Source organism: Leptonychotes weddellii, chromosome 3 (genome assembly GCF_054177405.1).
Source record: "Leptonychotes weddellii isolate Sample4059 chromosome 3, ASM5417740v2, whole genome shotgun sequence".
In the NCBI taxonomy this organism is placed as follows: Eukaryota; Metazoa; Chordata; class Mammalia; order Carnivora; family Phocidae; genus Leptonychotes; species Leptonychotes weddellii.
The window spans coordinates 112,496,644-112,522,943 of NC_138371.1; the positions used below are offsets into that span (position 1 = coordinate 112,496,644).

General features: G+C 39.5%; 1 protein-coding gene across 1 annotated transcript in view; it reads left to right on the forward strand.

The window, feature by feature from the left end:
- FRY (FRY microtubule binding protein) overlaps nucleotides 1-26,300 on the forward strand; it is a 241,551-nt gene that overhangs the window by 131,246 nt on the left and 84,005 nt on the right. The window contains exons 18-29 of the mRNA XM_081815497.1: nucleotides 7,190-7,448; nucleotides 8,764-8,946; nucleotides 11,536-11,622; nucleotides 13,978-14,237; nucleotides 14,669-14,858; nucleotides 15,493-15,617; nucleotides 17,894-17,951; nucleotides 18,811-18,902; nucleotides 19,194-19,366; nucleotides 20,474-20,634; nucleotides 21,821-21,931; nucleotides 25,914-26,068. Coding sequence (XP_081671623.1) covers nucleotides 7,190-7,448; nucleotides 8,764-8,946; nucleotides 11,536-11,622; nucleotides 13,978-14,237; nucleotides 14,669-14,858; nucleotides 15,493-15,617; nucleotides 17,894-17,951; nucleotides 18,811-18,902; nucleotides 19,194-19,366; nucleotides 20,474-20,634; nucleotides 21,821-21,931; nucleotides 25,914-26,068 — 1,854 coding nt within the window. The remainder of the gene's footprint in view (nucleotides 1-7,189; nucleotides 7,449-8,763; nucleotides 8,947-11,535; nucleotides 11,623-13,977; nucleotides 14,238-14,668; nucleotides 14,859-15,492; nucleotides 15,618-17,893; nucleotides 17,952-18,810; nucleotides 18,903-19,193; nucleotides 19,367-20,473; nucleotides 20,635-21,820; nucleotides 21,932-25,913; nucleotides 26,069-26,300) is intronic.

Genomic DNA, 26,300 nt, shown 5'->3' on the forward strand with positions numbered 1-26,300 from the left:
AGACTGGAGAGATAGGGGCGCCTGGGTGGCTCAGTCTTTAAGCATCTGCCTTCAGCTCAGGTCATGATCTCAGGGTCCTGGTATCGAGCCCCGCATCAGGCTCCCTGCTCAGTGGGAAGCCTGCTTCTCCCTCTCCCACTCCCCCTGCTTGTGTTCCCTCTCTTGCTGTGTCTCTCTGTCAAATAAATAAAATCTTTAAAAAAAAAAAAAAAAGACTGGAGAGATAGATTTTCAGTTAATCTTTACTATTAGCTGAGGCATTTGGACCGATGGAGTTTTAAGTGAGAGAATAATATGATAAAAAATATTTTAGGCTGGTTAATCTGATAATGGTGGAATAGAAGAAAGCCCAGAGAAGGATAACAAATATTAATGTTGACTGAATGAAAGATGCGTTATGCATGACCTCGTTTGCCCGCATTCGCTAGCCCTCGGAGAGCACACTTCCCATCAATATCCAAATGAAATAACCCAAGCCCTGGTCTCACGTGACTGCAGACCACCCATGGCCGCCCCACGGCTTCTGAGTATCTCCACGGAGCACCATGCTCCTGGTGATCGTGGTCATCATGCCCTCTGCTCTGGATGGCCAGTTTGGACTCCTATTGATCACTCCCTGCTGTCAGTTAATATCATTGTAGCCACTGCCCTCCAAGCGTAGACACAGCTGCCCCTTTCCTCCTGCCGGTCACCACTGGCACAGGACGGTGCTGGCTTGTGAGGTTGACTGTTTCAAGCCCTGGTGCTCTCTGACCAAAGCTGTCCACCCTTTTAGCTGGCTTTGGTCACTGCTACCTGTAACCCCTTCTTTCCTGTCATCAGCAACCTCCATTCCACGTGTCCTTCTTTCTTCCATTCCATAGTTTAGGACATATTTTAAGAAGATTATGAAGTTAAAAAAAGATTTGCAGTCTAGGATTTTGCTGTGGGCTAACAACCAGAATGTGAGCGAAGAACACATTCATTGGAAGTGGGGAAGCAGTGGAAGAGAGGGAAACGTAAGCCTGGATCACAAAGGGGCTTCCAGCTCTGGGTGAGAAGTTCTAAAGAGGAGCAAAGGGTAGATTTCCAAAGAATAAGAAACATGGTGATTTGGGAGTGGGGGAAGCTGAGGAAGAAGAGGCTAAGATACTACAATATTGAGTGTCCCAAGATGCTGGCAAAGCCAGAGAGTAAGGAAATGCTGAGAGGCAGGTGTCAGGTGCCAAGGTTACCCAGAAATGTAAGAGCAGCCCGTCCCTGTGCCAGGGATAGCGGTGGACGAGCTGCGTGAGTAGGAGTCCAGTGTGCACAGAAGAGGGGTTGCTGAGTGAAGGGGCTGGATGTGGCAGTGAGAAATTAGGGGACAGAAGACTGTTCCTCATGGCCTGTGAGCTTCCAGAGTATGGAAGAGCACCATCTGAGAGATTTGGAGGAAATACCAAAAAATGGGAATGAAATGGAATCATTTGGAAATCCTGAATTTTGTATCCCTGCTTTTGCCATTTTACTAGCCATGTGACCTAGACAAATTATTTAAGCCCTCAGACGTTTTTCCTTGATAAAATTGGAATATTACTGGGGAGCCTGGGTTGGCTTAGTGGGTTAAGCATCTGCCTTCGGCTCACGTCATGATCCCTGGGTCCCAGGGATCAGGCCCCGCTCAGCAGGGAGTCTGCTTCTCCCTCTCCCTCTGCCCCTCCCCTCACTCCTGCTCTCTCTCTCTCACACTCTTTCTCTCTTTCTCTCTCAAATAAATAAATAAAATCTTTTTTTTTTAAAGATTTTATTTATTTATTTGACAGAGAGAGACACAGCGAATGAGGGAACACAAGCAGGGGGAGTGGGAGAGGGAGAAGCAAGGCTTCCCTGTGGAGTAGGGAGCCTGATGCGAGGCTCGATCCCAGGACCCTGGGACCATGACCTGAGCTGAAGGCAGACGCTTAACGACTGAGCCACCCAGGTGCCCCAAATAAAATCTTTTTTAAAAATTGGAACAATACTGCCTCTTTCATAAGATGGTGGAGAAGGCCACGTGTCATAGACATGCGCTTTGGTTAATCCAGGGGAAAATGTGTCAGCAGGGAAAAAGCAGCTATCAGTTAAACTGAAGCAGAAGGAAAGTTCGCTGACGTTGGTGAAGTTCTAATTGGAGATGATTATGTGCACGAGGCCTTTGAAATACTAATTTTTTTTTAAAGATTTTATTTATTTATTTGAGAGAGAGAATGAGATAGAGCATGAGAGGGGGGAGGATCAGAGGGAGAAGCAGACTCCCTGCTGAGCAGGGAGTCCGATGCGGGACTCGATCCTGGGACTCCAGGATCATGACCTGAGCCGAAGGCAGTCGCTTAACCAACTGAGCCACCCAGGCGCCCTGAAATACTAAGTTTTTTAAATGTCACACAGTGTTCAGGTACAGCCCCTGACACTATTTTGCTGTGACTCTGTGTGGGAGACTCTTACCCCTGGATCACTCTGATCCCCGAATCCAGTGATGCCTGGATCTGCAGACCATGGTGCCAGGCAGGCCAGAAGGGAGTTCTGTTAGACGTGGTTGGAATGTCAGTGCTATTTATGGTGCATCGTGTTTATTATTATGTACATTCTGACAAAGCTCAAAGCAATGGGTACTGTTTTTATGAGGGGAAAGAGCAAATAAACATTCTTGAGAGTTCAAGGCTTAGAAATCAAGAAAGTGACTGTACTTATATGGGAAGCCCATGAAGAGGCCTTTTCCATAGACTTTAAAAGAAGCTGGAGGCTGTTCTCCCCAAGGGAAAGATAATGGAGTGCTCGACCTACACATTGGGTCCTGTTAACCTATGAGAAAAATGAGCCCCTTCAGATCTCCTTGAGAGGGTCAGAGGACAAAATGAAGAAATTCAACAGCAATAAATGTGGATTTCCAGTCTGTAGGTACTTTATTCCCCCAGAGTCCACTCACATTTGGACTGAGTTGACTCTTGAGATGATACACAGTCTAGTCAGAGAGGTATGAGAACTTTTAGTTCAGATGCTTCACGGTTACATCCATGGTACATTTCTACTGGAAAAAAACTTGGTTTTCTTTATTTTTTTTAAAGATTTTATTTATTTGAGAGAGAATACAAGTGGGGGAAGGGGAGGGACAGAGGGAGAGGGAGAAGCAGACGCCCCCCTGAGCAGGGAGCCTGACGTGGGTCTCGATCCCAGGACCCTGGGACCATGACCTGAGCAGAAGGCAGATGCTTAACTGACTGAGCCACCCAGGTGCCCCTTGGTTTTCTTTATAACTGGCAAAATAAGACCAACATTCACACCAGCCCTCTATCCCCAATCCCCAGCTCAGTTCCCTGAATAAGGAGTTTCAAGGATATATCCCACATGACTGTCCCCAAGGCCCCTTCCCAGCATTTCAAGTAATGGCTAAATCACAGATACTCTAACTTCAGACTTCTGTTAGTGTGTTTAGCATGACAATGTTGTGTGGAATGAACCGGTAAACCCCTTTCTCCACGTTACTACATTTTTTATTTTGTGTATTGCTCAGCCCACTTTTAATGGCCAAGTGTGAGGAATCTTTCTACTTAGGCTCCATGGAAGCTCCACAGGCCCTCCTGACATCACGATAAGATCCCTGGGGAGGATTTCCTTCCTGCTCTCACAGAGCCTGCCCTTCCCAGTTGTCTGGGTGCTCCCAAGATTCTCCACATAGGAGGGGAGCTTACTTGTGTCCTTGGCCATAGGCATCGTTTTTCTCTGACTGTCCTCCCAGGTGTTTCCTGCTCTGTCCCTTGACCACAGGAAGGACCTTTCCCTCAACGGTCTACAGGCTCCCATCCTCTGTCACTTCCCGCAAGACTACATATTCACGAAGGGGTTGCTGTTCAGCTTCTGCCCCCCCCTTTCAACAATTTGTCATGAGGTTGTGAGAATCAAATAATGCATATAAATAATTTCACATAGTGCCTAGAACACAGTAAGCTCTCAGCAAATGTTAGTTATTATTTTTAGGCATCTTTACATTTGAATAACAGATTATGCCATGATGTACAACGTACAATGCGTTTTCATGCACACATTTAAGCTGGGCATACATTTATTCCTATTTTCAGAGAAGGAAATTTGAACTTCAGAAGAGTAAAGTTGGTTGCCCAAATGTACAGAATTTTCCTGCAGCCAAATGGCAGTGACAAATGTCATTGGTTTGATTCAAAGTGACAGATAAACACTATTTATGCTGTGTTTCCTTATAATTTGTGGCAATTTATGAAGTAATGCACACACAATTCCACAATCTTCTGTGGTACCTGAAAAATATTTGTCATTTAGCATTTACCATTCGCTTTTCAGTATATGTCTGTACAGTGGAAGGTGGCTGGTTGTTTTGAGTAGCTAACTGAGAACTATAGTCTTAATTGCATATAATGCTTCAATAAACCACTTAATCTTATTTCTTTAATCTATTTTATTTTAATTGAGATGCAGTTCAGAGCACTGTGCATAGATGGAAGTTCATTCTTTAATACCTGCAGAGAAAACATTCCAACCACTTCTGGTGAACTATTCCAAAGGCTAACCATCCACCTGTCAGCATATCCCTCCTTTTGGAAACCATTGTCTCCTGGGCTTCACTATAAAACCATTTCTCCCTCTGCTGCCCTTGGTGATATTACAGGACAGCGAGTTCCTCACCTCTTCCTAACAACCATTTGTTTATCCTGCCACAGTTAAGAATGGGCAGTTTCTCCTAATGGATCTTTTTCTTCTGAATTTGGTTTGTGAATTTGAAATCACTTCCTTCTGACTCGTGTACCTGTACACAACAAAATTATTCAAAAGTACTAAGCTGATCCCATGTGAATCTGAAGCTCACCTTTATGGAAGTATTTTCCACTGGAAGTCATCTATAGAAGCTTATTCTCTAAAACATTCAGGACCATAGATAGGTATAAATATAATAAATAGAAATGATGAACTTAAGATGGGAAGATGACTTCAAGTTTTTTATAAATTAGCATTTTTTTGTTTTGTTTGTTTGTTATAAACTAGTATTTTTAAACCATGGGCTGCAAAATGACTCAAGGCTGTTGTTTATAGAGTAATGTTTCCTCCCAAATGGGTGGGCTTTAGGCCCTTTACCCCAGCTTTAACTCAAATTTTGTGTTATACTTAAAATTTGGGGGAAAAAAATACAGCTGCTGATTAAAACACAAAGTTTGTAAATTCCTGCCATAGACAGTCCTTAATTGGAAGCCCAGGGTAAAAGCTTCTACATTTTCCTTCAGCAACTGTGATCCCCACAAAAACTTTAGACTTTGTGGGCTAAGTCTAACCTGAAGAATCAGATCTTCCTTCTCAGCAACTTCCTAGAACATCACTTGCTTTTGGAACAAGAAATATGTTTTCCCTGACTTGATATATATCTGCTCATTAATGAGCTTTATGCCTGGTTTACAGTGTCAAATTTGGACCAGTTAGTGTGCTTTATGCTTCAGAGAATAAGGAAGGTGTTTGCTTTTCAAGTTTTGAAATCATGTTTATTCAAAAACATAGGACTGTACCAGACTTGTTTAGATTAAGGGTTAGAAGTCCTGGGCTGGAATCCTAGACTTTGAGGAAGTTCCTACATGGTCTGGGTCCAAGTGTTTTCTTCCCTTCATTGAGGGTACTATCTGCCCCGTTTGTGGGGGCCCCCAATGACTCAGCCATTTTCTTCTCTGACATTGAACGCCTCCGGGCTGCTGAGTGCTGGAAATTCTATCTCCTCGGTGTCTTTGATCTGTCTCCCTTTCTCACTACTTCTCTGCCTTGGGCCAACCCCCCCCCCACCACCACCAACAACAACTTGTTCCGAAGTCACTGCAGTGACCTCCTAGCTGGTCTCTGCTCCAACTCTAGTTGCTTCTCCAAGGCATCCTCCATATTCCTGCCTATTTTTTGTTTCAGATGTGAATCTAATCATGTTATTTCCCCTATATCTTTCAAGATACAGCTCATTTTTTTTCTAATAATAATAGCTACCAGTTACTGAGTGTTTGCTACACACTCAGTGTGGTGGTACATGCTGCATGTGGGTCATCTTCATGAACCTCACAACAAGTTTATGAAATGCAAGTATAATTATTGTCCCCATTTCCCAAATGAGGCTCTGAGGCTTAGAGAGATTGACTAGCACAAGGTTACATAGCTAGTAAGTGACAGAGGCAAGACACTGAGCTGGACATTCTGATTCCAGAGCACACACCCTTAACCCCTTCCCTAATGTATTGCCTCCCTGGGTGGCCTGCAGACCCTTCACTGAGCTGCCCCTGCTTCCTCTCTAGCACCATTTCACTCCTTGCTCCTGCAAGCTCCCCAGCCAATAGACACAGCCCTACTGAACTCCATATCCGAAGGGGTTTGTGTCCAAATCTCAGGAGGTCTCAAAAATATTTGTTTCTTAAATAAATGAATAAAAGAACCTATAAAACATGGTGTTAACTGATGGTTCATACCAATGTCATGATTTAATATTATTATGGTATTATAGGTTATACCACCAATACCCAAGTTGACTTGGGTTTTCTCAACCTTGACACTATTGACATTTTGGTCTAGATAATTCTTTGTTGTAGGGAGTTGTCCTGTGCATTTTAGGATGTTTAGCCACATCAGTAGGTTCTGCTTACTAGAGAGATGATGGAAGCACTCTCGGAGTTGTGACAATCAATAATGTCTCTAGACATTACCAAATATCCCTTGGTGAGGCAAAACCAATTGTGGACCGTTAATCTAACCCTTAATTGCTCATTTTCACTGAACTTCTGGATAAGTCCCTTAGTTTCTCTGGTACTCAGTTTTCTTATCCTTAAAAGTGATAGGGTTTGATACTAATTTATTCTGTAGTCAACATTGTATTAAAAAGTATTCAGATATCGCTGAATGCCAGGTAATATTTTAGATTCCATCCTGAAACGAAAAAAGGACATTAGTGAAAAACTAGTGAAATCTGAATAAAATCTGTAGTTTAGTTAATAGCATTGCACCCAGGTTAATTCCTTAGCTCTGAGAAAAGTACCCTGGTTCTATAAGGTGTCAACATGAGGGTAGCTGAATGAAGAATAGACGAGAGGGTGACCCATTCTTGAGACATGAATAAAAGCAGAGAGCTCTATTTGTTCCATCACAAATCTAAAAGAAACATTAATAAACTAAAGGCTTTTATTGTCTTTTACTCATTTCACAGGCTCTCTATTCATATGGACGATGAGCTGCGACATATTGCACAAAATTCTCTTCAGGGTTTACTTGTTGACTTCTCAGACTGGAGAGAAGATGTACTATTTGGCTTTACCAACTTCCTACTTCGGGAAGTCAATGACATGCATCACACGCTCCTTGATTCATCCCTGAAGTTACTGCTCCAGCTGCTCACCCAGTGGAAACTGGTCATACAAACTCAAGGAAAAGTCTATGACCAATCCAACAAGATCAGAAATTCAGAGGTGATTTTCACACTCTTCCCACCAATTTATATTTCCTAATATAGTATATGTGTAAATAAGTTGCAGCTTGGAGAACCTTTGGAGCTCTTACTTCCAGCTACCTAGGAAGTTTCTCCCTGGTGGTGGCCCTTAATTTTTCCAACTTGGGTAAATTGTGACCAAGAAACTCAGGGTTGATATACCATCAGGTTAAATTTGTTATCATTCACCAGGCCATTCAGAGAGTGGAAATTGCTTATTTCAGAGAATTATGATTATAAATCTCTAAGAGCAAATGACTGTAAGCATGGATATAGAGCCGGGTATGGATATGCCTATTGAGCTCGATATGGATATGTATATAAAAGTTAGCTGCCCACCAGTTGTTTTTTAATCCTAGCCTACAACATATTGGTTGCATTGTCCAATATCCATAGAGAAGAAAATGCAGTCTTATGGTTTCTTTATTCCTTCCCACCTCAGTCCTAAATGCTAAAAATGAATGACAACATTTTGAAGAGCAGGTTATGGAGAAGTTGTCAGAGGAGAACAAGGGCAGTGGTGAACTTGACATTGGCAATGAGCAGATGGAGACAGGGCCTGGCGAGGGAAGAGCACAGCTGAGATTTTGAGGAACATGGAGGCTCAGGGGAGTACAACAGCACTGGGGGAACAGCCAGGATCCCCGATCCTAGATCATTCCTGTTTCCCTGTGTTGTACACATACCAAAGGATGATAGGTAGAAAAACAAGGGTTATGTGAGCTTGTCAAAGGAAAACTGAAACGAATGTGGAATCTGCCCTGTTGTCTGGCTTGCTTTTGCTTTAGAGCTACTTCATTGTGGCTTTGGGAACTTTCAGAACCCACCTCATAAATGTTCACACACCCAGATTAGAATCAAACACAAGAAACTAGTAAGTACGTGTGGTTAGAAAGTAAATGTTTGAAAATTCAATTGAAGGGTCTCCTCAAGTCTATAGAGCATCTGAGTCGAAACAAATGAGGCCACTTTGACTCAATTTATAGTGTCATCTCAAATGGTATATGGATGGAAGCTGGTTTGTTCTTATTAATATTAATAGCCTTTGAAAGTTTTCTCTTATCAGAGATAACAGATGGTTGATGGTATTCCAAAGTAACAATGGGTCTCTTGAAAGAAAAAAAGGGATCTATGATCTGTCATGAATAATAATGAATTTACAGTCCTGCCTGGTTATAAGTCATTGCAATTTAATATTATGAGATCACATGTGCCAAAAGATGCACATATGAGTAGTTTCTTCTTCTTCAGTTGTTATTTTTCTGAATATAGAATGTGTTCTTATTGCCCGACAGCTGATTGCAAATGGCTCCAGCCACAGAATTCAGTCGGAGCGGGGCCCCCACTGCAGCGTGCTTCACGCTGTGGAAGGCTTTGCTTTGGTTTTACTCTGCAGTTTCCAGGTGGCCACACGCAAACTGTCCGTTTTAATACTCAAGGAAATTCGAGCTTTATTTGTTGCCCTGGGTCAGCCTGAGGTATGGATTCTCCTTCTGAATTTTCTAATTCATTTCTTTCTTTTGAAGTTTAGATTAAAATCTGTGAATAATGCATTACGAGTTTATGTGCCTCCATGTCACACATGATGTCAAAAAATATTCACCATGGGTTTTTGATTATGAAAGACCACTCTTGATCTCCACGAGATATGTCATATATTCTGAGAGCAATAGAAAAGACCATTCCTGATTCTCCAAGAGGTTGTCCTTGGTTAAGCAGTGAAGAATTTTAAGATTAAGTCATAGATCATTTTCCTTCATAATGTTCAGCGCACGTCAAATTAAGAAGACATTATTACATTTCTGTTAGAGAATGAACTTGAAAAAATAATGAGTTCCATTTTACATGATCAAGGTATCAAACAGTCTGGCTAACTAAAATTTGTTTAATTTCAGTAATCTTAAAATTACAAGAAAATATGTCCTCTTGAGACAGGAGAAGTAAGCCAATTATTAAGCACGGTCGGCCAGCTAATGTCTGCGCTTGGTCAAGGGCTATATGCGCTTGTTCAGATGTTAAGGCTCATCACCTGCCAGCACAAGTGACCGAACCATAAGTTGCATAAGTTGATGAAAGAAGGACCAGCCTGTTATGTCACATACTTCAGAAAAATGTTACTTTCCATTTTCCTGTTTTAAATCCCTGAACTTGGTTTTCCGATCCACAAAATGGTCATTGTCTTTACCCAGTATTTTCAAATTCATCACAATCCTTTCTGTTCACTTTTCTTCAGATGGCTTGGTGATATATTTTAGGACATCTGTGGTATCTGGTAAATGGATATCCAAGACATGCTGTATTTTGGTAAACCTGCATTAAATCTCTAACTCTGATAGGAATGATAATCATTACCATGGGCGTGTCCGGCATCGTGCTGTGTGCTACACATAGTATCTCACTTAACCTTCACAATAACCTAAAAATTAGTAGTATTTTACCCACTGTACAGATACAGAGGCTGAGGTTTAGGGAGATTAAATGCCTTAACCAAAAGTCAACAGGGAGGACATGACACAGCCAGAACTGAAAGTCACATATATATGCCTCCAGAGCCCAATGTTCTTTTTAAAGTACAGTTGACCATAATTGCTATATTAGTTTCAAGTATAAAACCCATGCTCTTAATTTCTATTCCAAGACTGTGTTAAGAACACTTCTCGGGCGCCTGGGTGGCTCAGTTGGTTAAGCGACTGCCTTCGGCTCAGGTCATGATCCTGGAGTCCCTGGATCGAGTCCCACATCGGGCTCCCTGCTCGGCAGGGAGTCTGCTTCTCCCTCTGACCCTATCCCCTCTCATGCTGTTTCTCTCTCTCTGTCAAATAAATAAATAAACAAAATCTTTAAAAAAAACAGAACACTTCTCATACGTTGCTCTCGTCTACCAGCCACAACTTTGTTTCCGTACAATTTTTTTTTTTTTAATTGAGGTGTCATTGACCTACAAGATTATACTAGTTTCGGGTGTACAACATAATGAACCTATATTTGTTTACACTGTGAAATGATCCCCACCATAAGTCCAGTTAACATCCGTCACCATACAGAGTTACAGAATTGTTTTCTTGTGATGAGAACTTTTAAGATCTCTCTTAGCACCTTTCACATATGTTACACGGTATTATCACCGATAGTCACCATGTCGTACATTATATCCCCGTGACTGACTTATCTGGTAGCTGGAAGTTTTTACCTTTTGACTCCCTTCACACATTTCACCCACCCCACAACCACCAATCTGTTCTCTTTATCTGTGAGCTTGTGTGTTTTTTTTTCCCAGCCACAATTGTTTTGTAACCGTTCTCATTCATACATGAATAATGGTATTCCAAGACTTTCCTGTAAGGCTTCGAAAGTAGATAATTTTATAATTCTGAGCTTCTCTATAATAAAGGGTGGCAAACATATACATATCCATATATGGATACACACACATGCAAACACCCACCCACACACACACACACACACATATATATGTAATATGTACACTATTTGTGTAGAAGAATTTTCCATAAGATGCTCTCTCCCATACTCTGCAGTTTGCTTCTTTTACCAAATAGCTGTACACAACAAAGATACCACAGAGTGTGTGGTCAGTCTCCAATGCATTTTCTTTGGAACTAAAATTCAATCGCAGTCAACAATCTATCAGTTATTTTAGCAGAGGAGTGACTCAAGCAAGTAGCCTTTTAGTGGTCCAGCAAGGCATATTCTTCTGGGGTTTCCATCCCTAAAATTTCATGACAACATGAACCCTCTGCTGGATGATGTATGGCACCGGTGTTTAGATCCTTGCATACATGTGCAACTTATTGAAATTCAAGTCCGTGTCTTTACAGTACAACGTGAAGTTGGAGCTCTAACCATCTTCCACTGAAACTTGAAAGATTAAACTCAGAATCACAGGGAATTTTATCTACTGCCTTTCACCATCTTGGCACTCACTTTTCTGTGACAAAACTCTTATCACTATCTTGCAAGCTGTTCTGCTTCATGTACCAAACAAACGCAGTGGGGTGGGTGGGAAGGATTCTTTTTCCCATGGAGAGTAATTGCGCACCCTTTTACAGGACGATGACAGGCCTATGATTGATGTCATGGATCAGCTAAGTTCGTCCATTCTCGAAAGTTTCATTCATGTAGCAGTTTCAGATTCGGTAAGTACTGATTCTAATTGTTCTCAAGTGTAAGCTCCGGACCTATCTGAAAAAGAGACAAAGAAAAATGATGTGGAAGAATTCTGGGGTTTCGTGTCAGATAATAAACTGACACAACAGTACTTGTGAAAACAAGACAAGGTTTTCAGATACTAGCTTAGGAAACGTTCAGATAAAGTTCAAACAAAATTTGAACCTTAGGAGTATAGATATTTTACAAACAGCAATTTCAAGAAAAATTGCTCAAGATTCTTTAACTCTTTATTTATCATGCTCATATCATGCTCAACACCATTATGTAACTTATATGTGATGCTTTAGACAGTTTACAGTGTGCTTTCATATTTATTATCTTTTTTGACCCTCCTAGGTACTGAAACTCAAAAAATATTAAGGGGCGGGGCCATAGTCACACAGAGAAGTGTTAGGTCCCAGACTTGACCCTAGTTGGACTCCGAATCTAGGACACCTTTATCTGTCAGTCAAATACATTCTTCCCTTTTTAAAGAGCATATTGGCAACTTTCAATTTCCTGAACAAATTAAAGGGAAATTGATACTGATATTAATTATCTGATTTTTTAAAAAATCAGTCTAGGGTGCCTGGGTGGCTCAGTTGGTTAAGCGACTGCCTTCAGCTCAGGTCATGATCCTGGAGTCCCGGGATCGAGTCCCACGTCGGGCTCCCTGCTCAGCAGGGAGTCTGCTTCTCCCTCTGACCTTCCCCCTCTCATGTGCTCTCTCTCTCTCTCTTATTCTCGCTCTCTCAAATAAATAAATAAATAAAATCTTTAAAAAAATAAAATAAAAAATCAGTCTAGTGCAGGAAGGGGACCTGGATTAATTTCAGCTCACTAGCTAAAAAGAGACAGTGCAGATCGGGGACCGTTCACAGCATCCACATTGTTGATGCCCCTTGTATCTTCTTGTCAAATAACTATAAATGAACACAGACATATCTGACAAATAGCTATAAATGAATACAAGGCCTTTTCGTGGTCTCTTTCTGAGACTGAGCACAGATCCCTACCTTTAGTGGCCCTGTTCTTGCTTATGGTTGTAGTGCTAACGATCATTCCTCAAACTATTAAGCCGGGCCGGGCAGACTTTCACAGTGATATTGCATAACCCTACTTCTTTTAGAAATTCAGTTTGGGTTAACATGGAATGGAGGAGTCAAGTTTAATTGTCTTATAGCCATATTTTCTTTGCCTGCAGATGATATTCATGTGATTATGTTCTGTTTATCAGGATCAAAATCTTGAGCCAGGGGTTACTAGATCAGCAATACAGCACTTAGGAAGATACACAGAAAAGGGAGAAGTGGGATGTGCCCGCTTTGTACCAGGTGTTTCTACGTTCCTTATCTCACTTAGTTCACCTAAAGATTAGGTGAGATTAGCATTATAATTCCCAAGTCATAAATTAATATCTCCCAGACAGAGACTCTGGGATGGTCAGTACTCTTCCCAGGTCACAAGCTTTGGGTGGAGCCTGTGTTGGAACCTCCTCTCTGGTTCTGAAGCTCAGGCTGTGCCCCCCTAGAGCCCATTAACCACTGAGATCACTAGTGACGCACCCGTACCCAGGGGAACCTGTAAACCCAGCAGATCATAAGGATCATTTTAACTGCCCGACAGTCATAAAGGTAATTGTCTCTCCTGGTACCACTGCTGAATTATTTGAAACTTGGTCTTCTCTAAACTTTGATATTCTGGACTTAAAAGAGAATGACACATACAAACTTATATGAGGTATAGATCAAAAAAGTTTTAGAATGTAGTATTGTTTTGGCTTGATACCACAGGACAAGAATAAGTAGGTCCCTTACCTCAAAGATCATCCGTGAAATGCCCTTCGTAAAAGGGATTGCATTTTGCCATCTCCCTAAGTCAAAGGGAAGGAAGTTTAGTCCAAGTAAAGATAAACAAGATTGTGGCTTTTAAAAGCCCAGGATATTAGTTACAGGGATAAAAACACATTGATGAATCTCAGAAGGTAATAATAGCTTTTAAAGAATTTTAAACGGCAAATCCAGGGTCGAGTTTAATTTAACTAAGGCCATATATTTTTCAACAAATATTTAATGAGCAGCTTCGGTGTCCTAATGCACAGTGCTGTGTGACGTTAAAACTGTACGAAATAGGACCCATGTCCCTAAACTCTGCCCTTCAGCTGCTTGCAGCCCAGCATAGGACACAGCAGTGTGGGAAGGGTGTTTCAGATTCAAAGCCTGGCCCATTGCAGAGGCGGTCAGGAAAAGCAGTATGGACAAAGGGGCTTTTAGGCTGAGCCCCAGTGAGGACATGTAATTTACTGTTGAGCATTGATTCATTGCCTACTTCTTGCCCTGCAGGCAACATTACCGCTGACCCACAGTGTGGATCTGCAGTGGTTGGTGGAGTGGAACGCAGTCCTGGTCAATAGCCATTATGACGTGAAGAGCCCTTCCCATGTCTGGATATTCGCTCAGTCGGTCAAAGACCCCTGGGTTCTCTGCCTCTTCAGTTTCCTGCGGCAGGAGAACCTGCCCAAACACTGCCCCACAGCCCTCAGCTATGCCTGGCCATACGCCTTCACTCGGCTCCAGTCCGTCATGCCCCTGGTAGACCCCAAGTAAGGGAATTGCATGTCTTCCTCGGTGGTGTTGATCATTTGCCCTCTTACATTCTCCTTTTATCTAACAGATTGGCATATTATAATCCTCTCTAGTTTCTGTGTTTCCTAATACAGACTCCTAAACATGGAGTAAAAACTGGTCAAAAGTTCTTTTTTTTTTTTTCTTGTCCAGAGTTCGTGTTTTCTTTTCCTTAATAATCCCCAGTATAGACTGTCAGACCCTTACTGGTGAAAACAGTCTTCAAGTTCTATTCAACTTCCCATCCAGTGGAGACATTCCCTGTCCAGATTGTTCTTAACAGCATAGACAAGCCTTGACAGACAGTTTGTTCAACTCTATTTGAGCCCTTCCTAGGATCTTTATTTAGTAAGTGATATTTAAAGTCCAGAACTTACTTTCACTCCTGTTTTCAAATCCGTATTTCTAGTAGCCCAATTAATGCCAAGAAAACCAGCACTGCCGGCAGTGGAGACAATTATGTTACCTTGTGGAGAAATTACCTTATTCTTTGTTTTGGAGTTGCAAAACCCAGTATCATGAGCCCGGGACACTTAAGAGCGTCCACTCCAGAAATCATGGCGACCACACCTGATGGTACAGTGAGCTACGATAACAAGGTGACGTGACATGCTTCAGAAGAATTATTCTGTAAGGTTTTTTTTTAGCTTGTTTGTCTAGAGTTCACAGTGCACATTGCACTGTGCCTGCCATCTGGAGTCTGTGGGATCAGATTTTCATCCTACACATTTCTAAATTCCATTGAGCGTTGATGTGCATAATTTATTATTCCTCCCTGACAAGTGGAGAACTGAAGATAAAGAGAAGTTAAGAAACTTGCTTAAACCATAGAGTGACTTATATTTATTAGCGCCCTGAGGTTTGGTTCCTGCCCTACAAACCACATTTCTCTCACTCTTCGCCAAGTATTTGCCCTTAAACCATGCCTTGATTAAATGATCTTGTTAAGAATGGTTTTGTTGACTTAATTGGTTTTTTTTTTAAAAAAGAAGACTTATGATAAAAATATTCTTTAGAATTTGTGTCCCAGGTAAAAAATCCATTCATTGCGCCGTTTTGAAATTGATGTCTGTCTGTGTTTTTTTTTTTTTTTTTTCTTTCTTTCTGAAATGATGGCAGTGCTTTGGGATGTGGTTTAGTACTTTGAAACTGTTATAATGGAATCATCATTTGATTAAAGGAAGCATCTGTTACCATGTTACCTCTTTTTCACTTTTAATCAACTTGTTTCAGGCCATAGGTACCCCATCGGTGGGAGTTCTGTTAAAGCAACTGGTGCCTTTGATGAGACTAGAGGGCATTGAGATCACAGAGTCCTTAGTTTTAGGATTTGGAAGAACAAATTCCCTTGTTTTCAGGTACGGTCATCTCAATGAGGTCTTCTAAATTCATTCCTGCTGCTGCTCTCATTAATTTTTAGTTCCTGTTTTTAACTTGAGTTTGAGTTTGTGTTTGCGTGTTGGCATGTGCCTGGGGAGTTTATAGGCTTTGCTCCATTTCCTTTGTGTCCACTTGGCTTGACGTGCATGGAGCAAGCATCCTCGTGACTGCCTTCGCTTGTCCCCTGTGGTCCTTGCAGCTTTGATTTGACGTCTCAGATTTTATCTCATGTGCGCAAGCTTCTTTTAGAGAACCATAAGTGAAGATAATTCAGTGTCCATCGCCAGTGAGCCAGACTGTTCAGAGGCTTTGCTGTCAGAACAATGAGGTCTGCTCAGCGGCCGTTTATAAATGCAACAGGCTCTCACAGCTTAAGCATTGACAGAACCCTTTCAGGAGTATTCTGTTACACTGGCCCATCTCTTTAGAAGGTGCTTTAGCTGCCTTAATAGAACCATCATGTCTCACTTTCTGGATTCCTTACTCATTTCACACCTTTAATCAAATAACCATTCCATCTGAGGCAGTGTCAAAGCCTTTTGAAAGAGCCATCATAAAGTCTTAGCTCGGGCTGCCTCCGGTGACTTCAGCAAAGCAATGAGCGCCTATAAGCACAATTAAAATCCTGACTTTTTTTACATAGATAGAAAGGGAAAGTTCCAAGCATCTGCGAGAAACCCTATTTGAAAAAGAAAAATTAATGAGACATTTTAGAGGCCATTGAAAAAAAAAATCCGTTACATTATTCACATATACAGTCAGATTTTATTCTTAAAAAAAATAGTGAGTTCTGATACTTGAGTGACAGCTAACCAGTGTTTTACTCCTTACTACTTAAGTAGTTAAGACAAAGAATCATGTAGAAATACTACAGGAAAATAAGAAAAACAATTCCTGGAATTACCTAACATTCTTTCCCAAAGAGCCTAAGAACCTAACATTCTTTCCCAGGGACATGTGCTCTTGTACATCTTACCCCCTCAGTATTCCTCGGGTGGCTAAGATTATATAATTTATCAGCCATGTGGGTCTGGAAAACATAATGTCTCTGGGCCTCAGTTCCCTCACCTGTAAAATTGTTACAATAAATAAAAAACGTATCTAATAAACAAGAAAAATTATTATAATTTTAGAATCAATCTTACAGAGTGAGAGGATTAAATGTAAAAATGTATGAAAAAAATTAAAAAATAAAAAATGTATGCAGTAAATATTCAGCAAATGGTTGCTGTTGGAGGAGATCATTAATACTATTTCCATTTCTTGGATGAAGAAATGCTGGCATCTGTGTTAGAGAAATCTGAAATGGAATGCAGGTTTTCTGTCTCTCGGCACAGAATGCCATGAAGTGTACCTTCCTAACTTCGGATTTCCCTGGAGGATGATGTCTAATAGCACAAAACATCCAGCCAGAATATTGCAAGGTGCTCAGGCATAAAATACTTGGCAGCAGGCTAGAGCTCATAATTTTGTTGTCTTGACATAGCAGTTCATAAATTATTTCCCAAAGAAGACAAATAATTAGATTCACGGATAGAAAGCTGAGAACTGGAGATAATGGGAACAAGTGAAAGATAGATAGATAGATAGATAGATAGATAGATAGATAGATAGATAGATAGATGATCAAACTTATTTTTACTTCACTAGAGAAAAGGTTTTGATGAAAACCTCATTATTATAATACTTGCCATAATTTGCATTTATCCTATAGCTCAAATAACGGGTTTATCTTTGAACCTCCAAAAACACTTGATTTTAAAATCAACTGTCAGTTCCCTGAGCACAGATCCCAAAAGTAGTGCCATGACAACTGCCCCCGTCTCTTTTGCTCTAGTTAGACTGAAAATGTCTTCTGTGAGGGACTCAATTTTGTTTATCTTCATCCCCACTGCCTGTAGTAAAGTGTTTTGATTTTAAGAGTCACTTACAAAATATTGTTTGTTTTAGCCATTTAGAGAGGGTCTTTTGCCATAGAGGACTCCAGAACAGGAAATCAAAATCAAGTCAACAAATATGTATTGAGCCAAAATTATATACGTAACACTGGGATGAAAACCGGTAATACAAAGCTTAGGCCAATACCTAGTTCCAGTTCACCATGTGACTGAGAAACAGAAAGGCCAGGGTGCGGCATTTTGAGGTCAGAAGCAAAGTGAGAAAAGTACATGACTTAGGATTGAATGGATATATTTGGTGACAAACTTGGTGTCAATAATAATGAATTTCAAATGTTGACATTTTTCCTCCGTAGAGAATTGGTAGAAGAACTTCATCCATTAATGAAAGAAGCTCTGGAACGAAGACCAGAGGTAAGATTTTTAATTTAAATACTTCATGCCTCAGTTTATTTGGACAGTGGTATAAATTTAGATCATACTTAATGGTTTCCCCTAAAAAAAAAAAAAATACAAACACCCAGAATGCTTTTAACAGTGAATCTTAATATTTTAAATTTGTTATTTTTATTATTGCTCAGTATTTGAGTATTTAGTATAATACGGTTCCTATTTTAAAAGATTTTGTTCTAAACTCATGAAGGCAAAACAACCTAGATAGTCCTATGTATGTAAAAATATTACGTCCTTTTGCAGGAGGTTTGAGTTGATTGAATTTTGGGTTTTAGCTGGTTTACTTATTCTTCACAAGGAGTTGGATGGTCAAGAATATCATTTGTTTCATCTGGCGTAGGCAGCATTTTCCTCAACATTATCTTCCCTGGTGTGAACTCTGAAAAGGACAAACTTACAATGTATCAGGATAAAAAATAAAGAATACTTCCCATATAGTAGATAAGATAGAAGAAGTAGCAGAATTTTAGCAGTGCGACTTGCATGACCAGAACTGGTGGGATTCTTTGTGTCCAGTGTCCCTGTGTTTCAGTGACTCCGTCTTTCAGTAGATGCTGGAAGCATCTAGGAAATGAGGCTGATTAGTTCTCAACATTGCCACCTTGTAAATATTTATTGACCCACTTAGGATCTGTTTCTTTTAGAGCCTGTAATAGCAAGCATTTTCTCTAAGGATTTGGAAGAGAGAAAAATACCCTCGTCTTTTATGTTTAGGAAATTGAGAATAGCTAGATGATGCTTTTCTTTAATACAGTTTCCCAAAGCAAAGTTATTATTGTTTTGCCCACGTGCATAAATGGTATTACCTCTTTCTACACAGAATAAAAAACGCCGAGAACGGCGGGACTTGTTAAGGCTACAACTACTTCGAATTTTTGAGCTTCTGGCTGATGCAGGTGTCATAAGTGACAGGTAGGGTGAAAATTCGAATGAGTTCATCTCTCCTCAACACTTTTTGCCTCTCTTTCTTCCTGTCCTTCTTTCCTTTTTTTTTTAAATATGTTACCTTTAACTTTTACTCAGAAAAGTCAAAAAAAGCTTGTTGTTGTTGTTTCATATTTATTTACACTGCCCGTGGGTCAGGAACAAATTTAGTGTGCGAGTTCTGACAGTGAATCTTATTTTCCATGAAGCATTTACTACTCTGACATAAAGACTAATCATCTGAAAGCTTAATTTTTTTTTTTTTTTTTTAAATTCCAGCACAAATGGAGCCTTAGAACGGGATACTTTAGCCCTTGGAGCTTTGTTCTTAGAATATGTGGATCTGACCCGCATGCTCCTAGAAGCTGAAAATGACAAAGAAGTAGAAATTCTTAAAGATATCCGGGCACATTTTAGTGCGATGGTCGCCAACTTGATTCAGTGTGTACCAGGTACAGCGATGCATCACTGTGAAGTCCCTTCGTGCTTGAAAAACCCTTTGTGTTCCTCACTGCTCTGCTTTCCTTTTTCATCCTACGGGCCTGTGTGCAGGTCTGGGACGGGGTCCTTCATTTATTTTGAACTACTTGGGAATACACATGGGAACAGATTGTGGTAATTCAGCACAGAGTTGGAAAGGCAACAAGAGGAGTTAAATTTGGCTTTGTGCTTATCCCATTATTTCTATTCTTTGTTTGGGTTCCCATCTGAAAATGAATCTATGCAATCTCCAGAGGAAGGAAGTAATTCAGGGAGAACATTCACAGAGGCTTCATTTCTTCCTTCTTATTGTGCTCATCTGTGAACATGTGATCCAGCTCCACAGTATTCCTCCTCTTGACTCTCCCAGCAACCCGTTCTATAGAATTCTATAGAGCTTAGTAAATTATACCATTGAGAGGTTTGGTTTTTTTCCATAGAGCAAATGGGTATGAAACCTTTTCATCTAATAAAAGCGTAGAGAATAAAAATAGCTGGCCAGTGTGGTATAAAAATTACTGTATTTAAAAATGTTGACATAACTACAAAAGGTCACAGTTCAACTGGTTCTACTTTTTCCATTATTTTGATGTTGCAAAACCTTCTTCTTACCAGTCCTCCTCCTCTTGGATGACCCTAAGTTAAGATTTGAGTGGACTTCTTCAGTTAGAGTGTGTTTGTTTCAAATGGAGGTCTATACATTATATTTCACAGTACTTTCAAAGACGGGCGGCAGCAGTCAAAAGAACGTTTCCTCTGTGAGAAGCAGCTGAGTGGGAGGTATTGCAGTTTTCCTCGACATTGATTAGAAAGTGGTGTCTGCCGGTCCACTTTTTCTTTCTGCTTCCCACTCTGGACAAGGTGTCACCGACTGCAGCATGAGGAGAGGACTCTACACTTAGAGAGAAAATTAGGCTTGCCTTCTTAAATGCTCCTTTCATTACCTAAAGAAAACTCGAGTTAGGAAATAAAATTACTCCTTTTCTCAAAATGTAAGAATCATGTATAATAGTGACGTAAACTGTATTCACTATACTTTTCAGTCTAGGAGACTCTTAACTCTGTGTTTTTCTTTCTAGTTCACCACCGAAGATTTCTGTTTCCCCAGCAAAGCCTGAGGCATCATCTTTTCATCTTATTTAGCCAGTGGGCAGGACCCTTCAGCATTATGTTCACCCCTCTGGATCGCTACAGTGATAGAAATCATCAGATTACAAGATACCAGTATTGTGCATTAAAGGTAGGGCAACTTTGTCTCGGGGAATAACTTTTGTCAGACCGTCTCTCCTTAAATTAACAACCTTTCCTTAAACTGACAGCCATGCCTTAAATAAGGTTAAAGTAACTAATATGATATGATAAAATATACGTGCACATGCAATACACACACACACCCAGAAATACATAAGCTGATTTTTTAAAATTCCAAAACATACACACGTCAACGTAGACAGTTGTGTATAAATATGTACATATTCCAGTTGGGCTCTCAGTTTCAAAATACAAAACTTTTCCCAGCTCTCACTTTTATCTAGTGCATGAGAACCACATGGTTTTGCTTATTTACCTGTAAGTAACTACCTTGTCAGTTAGCTTTACAACCTGCAAGATCTCTATGTTACCTCAAATGCAGAATCCACCAAAAGCCACATTCCCTTTTTAGTCTCCTATTGTAGAAGACTCCCCAAAGTAAATTTCCACAAATAGGGCTATTCAAAAATTTCACAAGCATGATTCCTTACAGCCTAATGACCTTTAGAAAACTGTGTATTGGCTCTGTCATATATACTGGAAGTTTGCTGACTCTCCAGTTGACTCTTGCCTCAGTGAAGCTGATTTAAACCATGGCCCTCATAGTCATGGCGACCTACTAATTACAAAGTGAATCAAGATCGCCCCTTCTCTTGCATTCCCTTGCTTGCTCTCCTCCTCCAAGTAACTAAAGTTTATATTCCTAATTTTTTCCTTTGATTAAGAATCATAATTGTTTATTTCCATGTTTTCCATGGTTTGTCAATTTAGTACATTAGTCAAATATTTGTCACCAAAGCAAAACTTGAAAAGCTGTATTTACCTTATAAAGCAGAACTTATTCACGTAAAATCACTGAAGGTAAGTTTTAAATACTGTGAAACGGTCATTTCATTGTGAGTATCTTACTCTTTCATCGTAAAGATTTGTTATCATCATAAAGTTTTATGTCCATGAAGTTAAATATATGGCTTTTAATTCTTATTTAAAAATCCAAAATTGGGAATCTGGTCCTTTTTATTTAATTTAGGAAGGAATACTTTACCATCTTGTGAAAATAACTGCTTTAGAACACCCTCATCATTTACAAATGTGGTAGTTATGTTTTAGGGAGTCGGTTGTGTGTTACTAGATCATTGCCGGTTTCGTTCCATGTTGGGTGGTTTCGTTATCAGGCGATGTCAGCGGTGTTGTGCTGTGGCCCTGTGTTCGACAACGTGGGCCTTTCCCCGGATGGCTACCTGTACAAGTGGCTTGACAACATTCTGGCTTGTCAAGATTTACGAGTAAGTATTAGCCAAAAATACATTGTATTTATTTATTTGTTTGTTTATTGTGTGTGTGTGTGTGCGCGCGCGCACACACACAACACAGAGACTTATACTTCTGTGGCTGATTTGAAGATCATTCTGTGAACAATGCTCATGCACTTTAGTAACCCGATCAAGGCTGATCACCCTAGACAGAATGATCTTCAACATCAGCCACAGAAGTCTAGGTCTCTGTGTTGCACACATTACACTATGATGCATCAGGATAAAAAACACAACATACTTACCAAAGTTGACCATCAGCTGGGCCCGAAAGCAAGTCTCCATGAAGATCATATGATTGAAATGACACAGACTATTTTCTCTACTCACAGTGACAATAGGCTAGTAATCAATAAGAAGAAGATAATTAGGGCGCCTGGGTGGCTCAGATGGTTAAGCGTCTGCCTTCAGCTCAGGTCATGATCTCAGGGGCCTGGGATTGAGTCCCGCATCGGGCAGGGAGCCTGCTTCTCCCTCTCCCCCTACTGTTCCCCCTGCTTGTGCTCTCTCGCTCTCTCTGTCAAATAAATAAATAAAATCTTTAAAAAAAAAAAAGAAGAAGATAATTAAGAAACGCTCTTCCAGATAACTAGTGAGTCAAAGAACAAATAACAATAGAAACTGAAAATTATTTTTTACCTGAAGAATAACAAAATACTACATACTAAACTTGTGGGCTGTAAATAAAGCCTTGCTCAGAATGAAACATATAGCCTTGATTATATATATTAGAAAGAAAAAAGGCTGATCATCAATGACCTAAGCATCCATCTCAAGAAGTTATAAAAAGAATAGCATATCAAACTGAAAAAAAAGTATAATGAAGGGAATAATAGAGATGAAAGGAGAAATTAATGAAAAAGAAAAAAATTAATAGAGATGATAATTTAAGTCAAAAGTTGAATTTGTTAAGACTAATATAATTCATGGCAAGTCTGATCAAGAAAGAGAAAAGACACGTGTCACCAACATCAGAAATATAAAGGGGACATCCCTACAAATGGTAGATATTAAAAAGAAAAAGAGAACATATGAACATATTTGTGCCAATAAACCTGAAAATTTAGGTAAAATGGACAAATTCCTAAAAAAAACACAACCCAAAAAGGAAAGAAAATCTGAATAGTCGTATAAGTAATAAAGAAATTTTACCTGTAATTAAAAGTCTTCCTACAAGGAAAACTTTAGGACCAGATGGCTTTACTGATGAGTTTAACATTTGAGGAACAAATTGCATCAATTTTATACAAAATCCATAAAGAGAAAACAGCTCAAGAAGAAATACATCCCAACATATTTTATGAGACCAGCATAACATTATTACTAACACCTGCCAAGGATTTAATGGGAAAAAAAATTAAAAGGCAATTTTATTCAGGAGCATAGATACAAAAATGTAAATAAAATATAAGGAAATTGAATTTGATGATGTATAAAAATGATTCGTCATGATCAAGTTGGCATTATGCAAGAACTTCAAGATTGATTTAATGTTCAAATAGCCGTCAATTCTTAGTATGTTAATTATATTAATAGAGCCTCAAGAAGAAAATACATGATCATCTCAATAGATGCAGAAAAAGCATTTAATAAAATTCTACATTTATTTATGAGAGAAACTCCTAATAAAACTAAGAATAAAAAAGAACTCTTAGTTTGATAAAGGGCGTCTAAAAAAAAAAACCCTATTATAAACATCATACTTAATGGTGAATATTGAAAGTATTCCCTGAGATTGGAATGACCAAAGACGCTTGCTTTCACCGCTTCTATCAACATTATACTGAAGATCCTAGTCAATGCATTGGGAAAGAAAAAATAAGATACCAGGAGTGAAAAAGAAGAAATTAGATTATAGATATAAATGTGAAAGCTAAAAAAACTGAAGTTTCTAGAAAATAATACAAGAATACAGGAGGAAATCTTAATCCCTGGGGTCTAAGTAAGGTTTCTTAAACAGGATGCAAAAATTCCTAATTGTAAAAAAAGACCAGTTAATAACTTCCTCCAAAAGACACCATTAAGAGTGTGAACAGGCTAGCTACAGAGTGAAAGATGTTTGCAAGATAAAACCAGCACTTCTTATCTAGAGTATATCAACGATCCCTTCAAATAAATAAGATAGAGACATCCATAGAAAAATGAGCAAGTGACTTAAGCAATTTAGAAAAGAGGTTATTTTAATGGCCAATAAACATAAGAAACTGTTCTCAAGCTCATGAGTAATCAGAGAGATGCAGACTCACCACAGGAGATACTACCTCAAATCCACCAGAATGGTGAAGATTAAAAAGATGGACAATGTCGACGAGGAAATAGAGCCACAGGAACTCTCATAGAAGACTACAGAGAGTAGAAATCGGAATAACCACCTTGGAAAACTGATTGGCATTATCTACTAAGGTTGAACATAAGACACCCTACGACCCAGCAATTGTACTCAGATATATATTTCATAAAATATATATCCAGTATGTGCAACATAAGACATGTACAAAATTGTTCAAAGCAGTATTATGAAGTCAAAAGCTGGAAACACCCAACGTTGATCAGTACAGAATGAACACATTGTGAAATAATCATATATCAGAATACAACAGTGACAATGAATGAATGTGGATGACTCTCATACATGAGTTGTATGAAAGAAAACAGACACAAAATTATAATCTATATAATTCCATTGCAGAGAGTTCAAAACAGCCCAAACTAACCAATGGTGGTGGAAGACAGGATAGTGGTTCCTTTGGAGGAGAGAGAGACTAGTGATAGGACAGTGCCTAAGGCTGGCTTAAGTGGTGCTGGTAATGTGGTATCTACGTCTGGTGTTCACACTGGGGTGTTCAGTTACAGTAACTCATCATTTACCTGTGAATTATATGCTATGTATCTTACACTCCAAAGTAAGGTTTCTAAAGCTCAATAAAAACTTGCTGATTTTCTTTCACGTCAAACTAACTTCTTAATGAAATGTTATTTTTAAGTCCTTTGTAATAGTATCATTAGCTTTTATCTACTGCTAATTACTTAAACCTGTGGGGAACTAGGCTGATGATGTTTGGCCATCCAACGAGAATATTGCTCCCATCTTAGTCCACACCCTATTGTTTAAAAAAAAAAAAAAAAGCCAGAACCTTTCCTTCTCCACCTGGTCGCAACTGGCAAGAGAAGGAAACAGAAGGAGACAGGAAAATGTTACTCTCTGAAGGGAATATGGCCTCCAGGCACCAGGCTTCTCCTGGACAAATGTGACCATCCAGTATTTGACAGTAGCTTCAGGAACGGTCAATAAAGGATCCATTAATTCTATCTGGTATGATGATCAATTCACATGAGAGTCTATGATTAAGAAGAGTTTATAAGAACTACATTTCTTTTTAAAACATTGCCAGCTAAGTTTAGTAATCAAGCCCCATAAATATATTCTGATTTTTTTCCTCAAAAGACTTACACGCATAAAGGCCATCCTTTGTATACTTAATTTTTAACAAGATACATACATACATACATAACAAGATACAAAAATATTTTAAATGCAATAAGGAAACATTGCCAACAAAGTCTTTATTACCTTTTCAGAATTAAAATTTAAGAATAAGTGAACCCTATATATGACACATTTACAGAGTCTGATTTAGTTTATACATACATTTCAGTTTTCAGTTGCAACTTTGCATCCTCTTAAAGAAGAATATGCGGAATAAAAATTAAGTTGAAGGGACACCTGGATGACTCAGTCAGTAGGGGGCACAACTCTCGATCTTGGGTTTTGTGAGTTCGAGCCCCATGTGGGGTGTGGAGATGACTTAAAAATAAAATCTTAAAAAAAATTAAGATGAATACTCTGTCTCCACTTTCATTTTCCCCAGTTTATGTTGGCTAAGCATGATTTTGTGTCTTTCCCTGGAATAACTTTTCATTAAACATGAATAATTGCTTTCCTCCATGTATTCAGGTTCATCAACTTGGCTGTGAAGTCGTCATCTTGCTATTGGAACTTAATCCCGACCAAATTAATCTTTTTAATTGGGCAATTGACCGATGCTACACAGGTTCCTACCAGCTTGCATCTGGCTGCTTCAAAGCCATAGCAACTGTGTGTGGAAGCAGGTATGAATCCTTGCAAGTGAAAGGTTTTTAAGTGGCAAGTACAATGAAAGTTGCTCTTCATGATATGAATATGTGAGGGCTGACGGTTTTGCAATTATCTGAGCAGAGTAAATTCTAAAGAAGTACACAATGGCCAATATTTCCCCAGCAGATAGACCACTCCCTATAAGTCTGCAGCTACAATGATTTTTCTCATTCTCCTGAAGAATGATTTGTCCTTATAGCATACTTC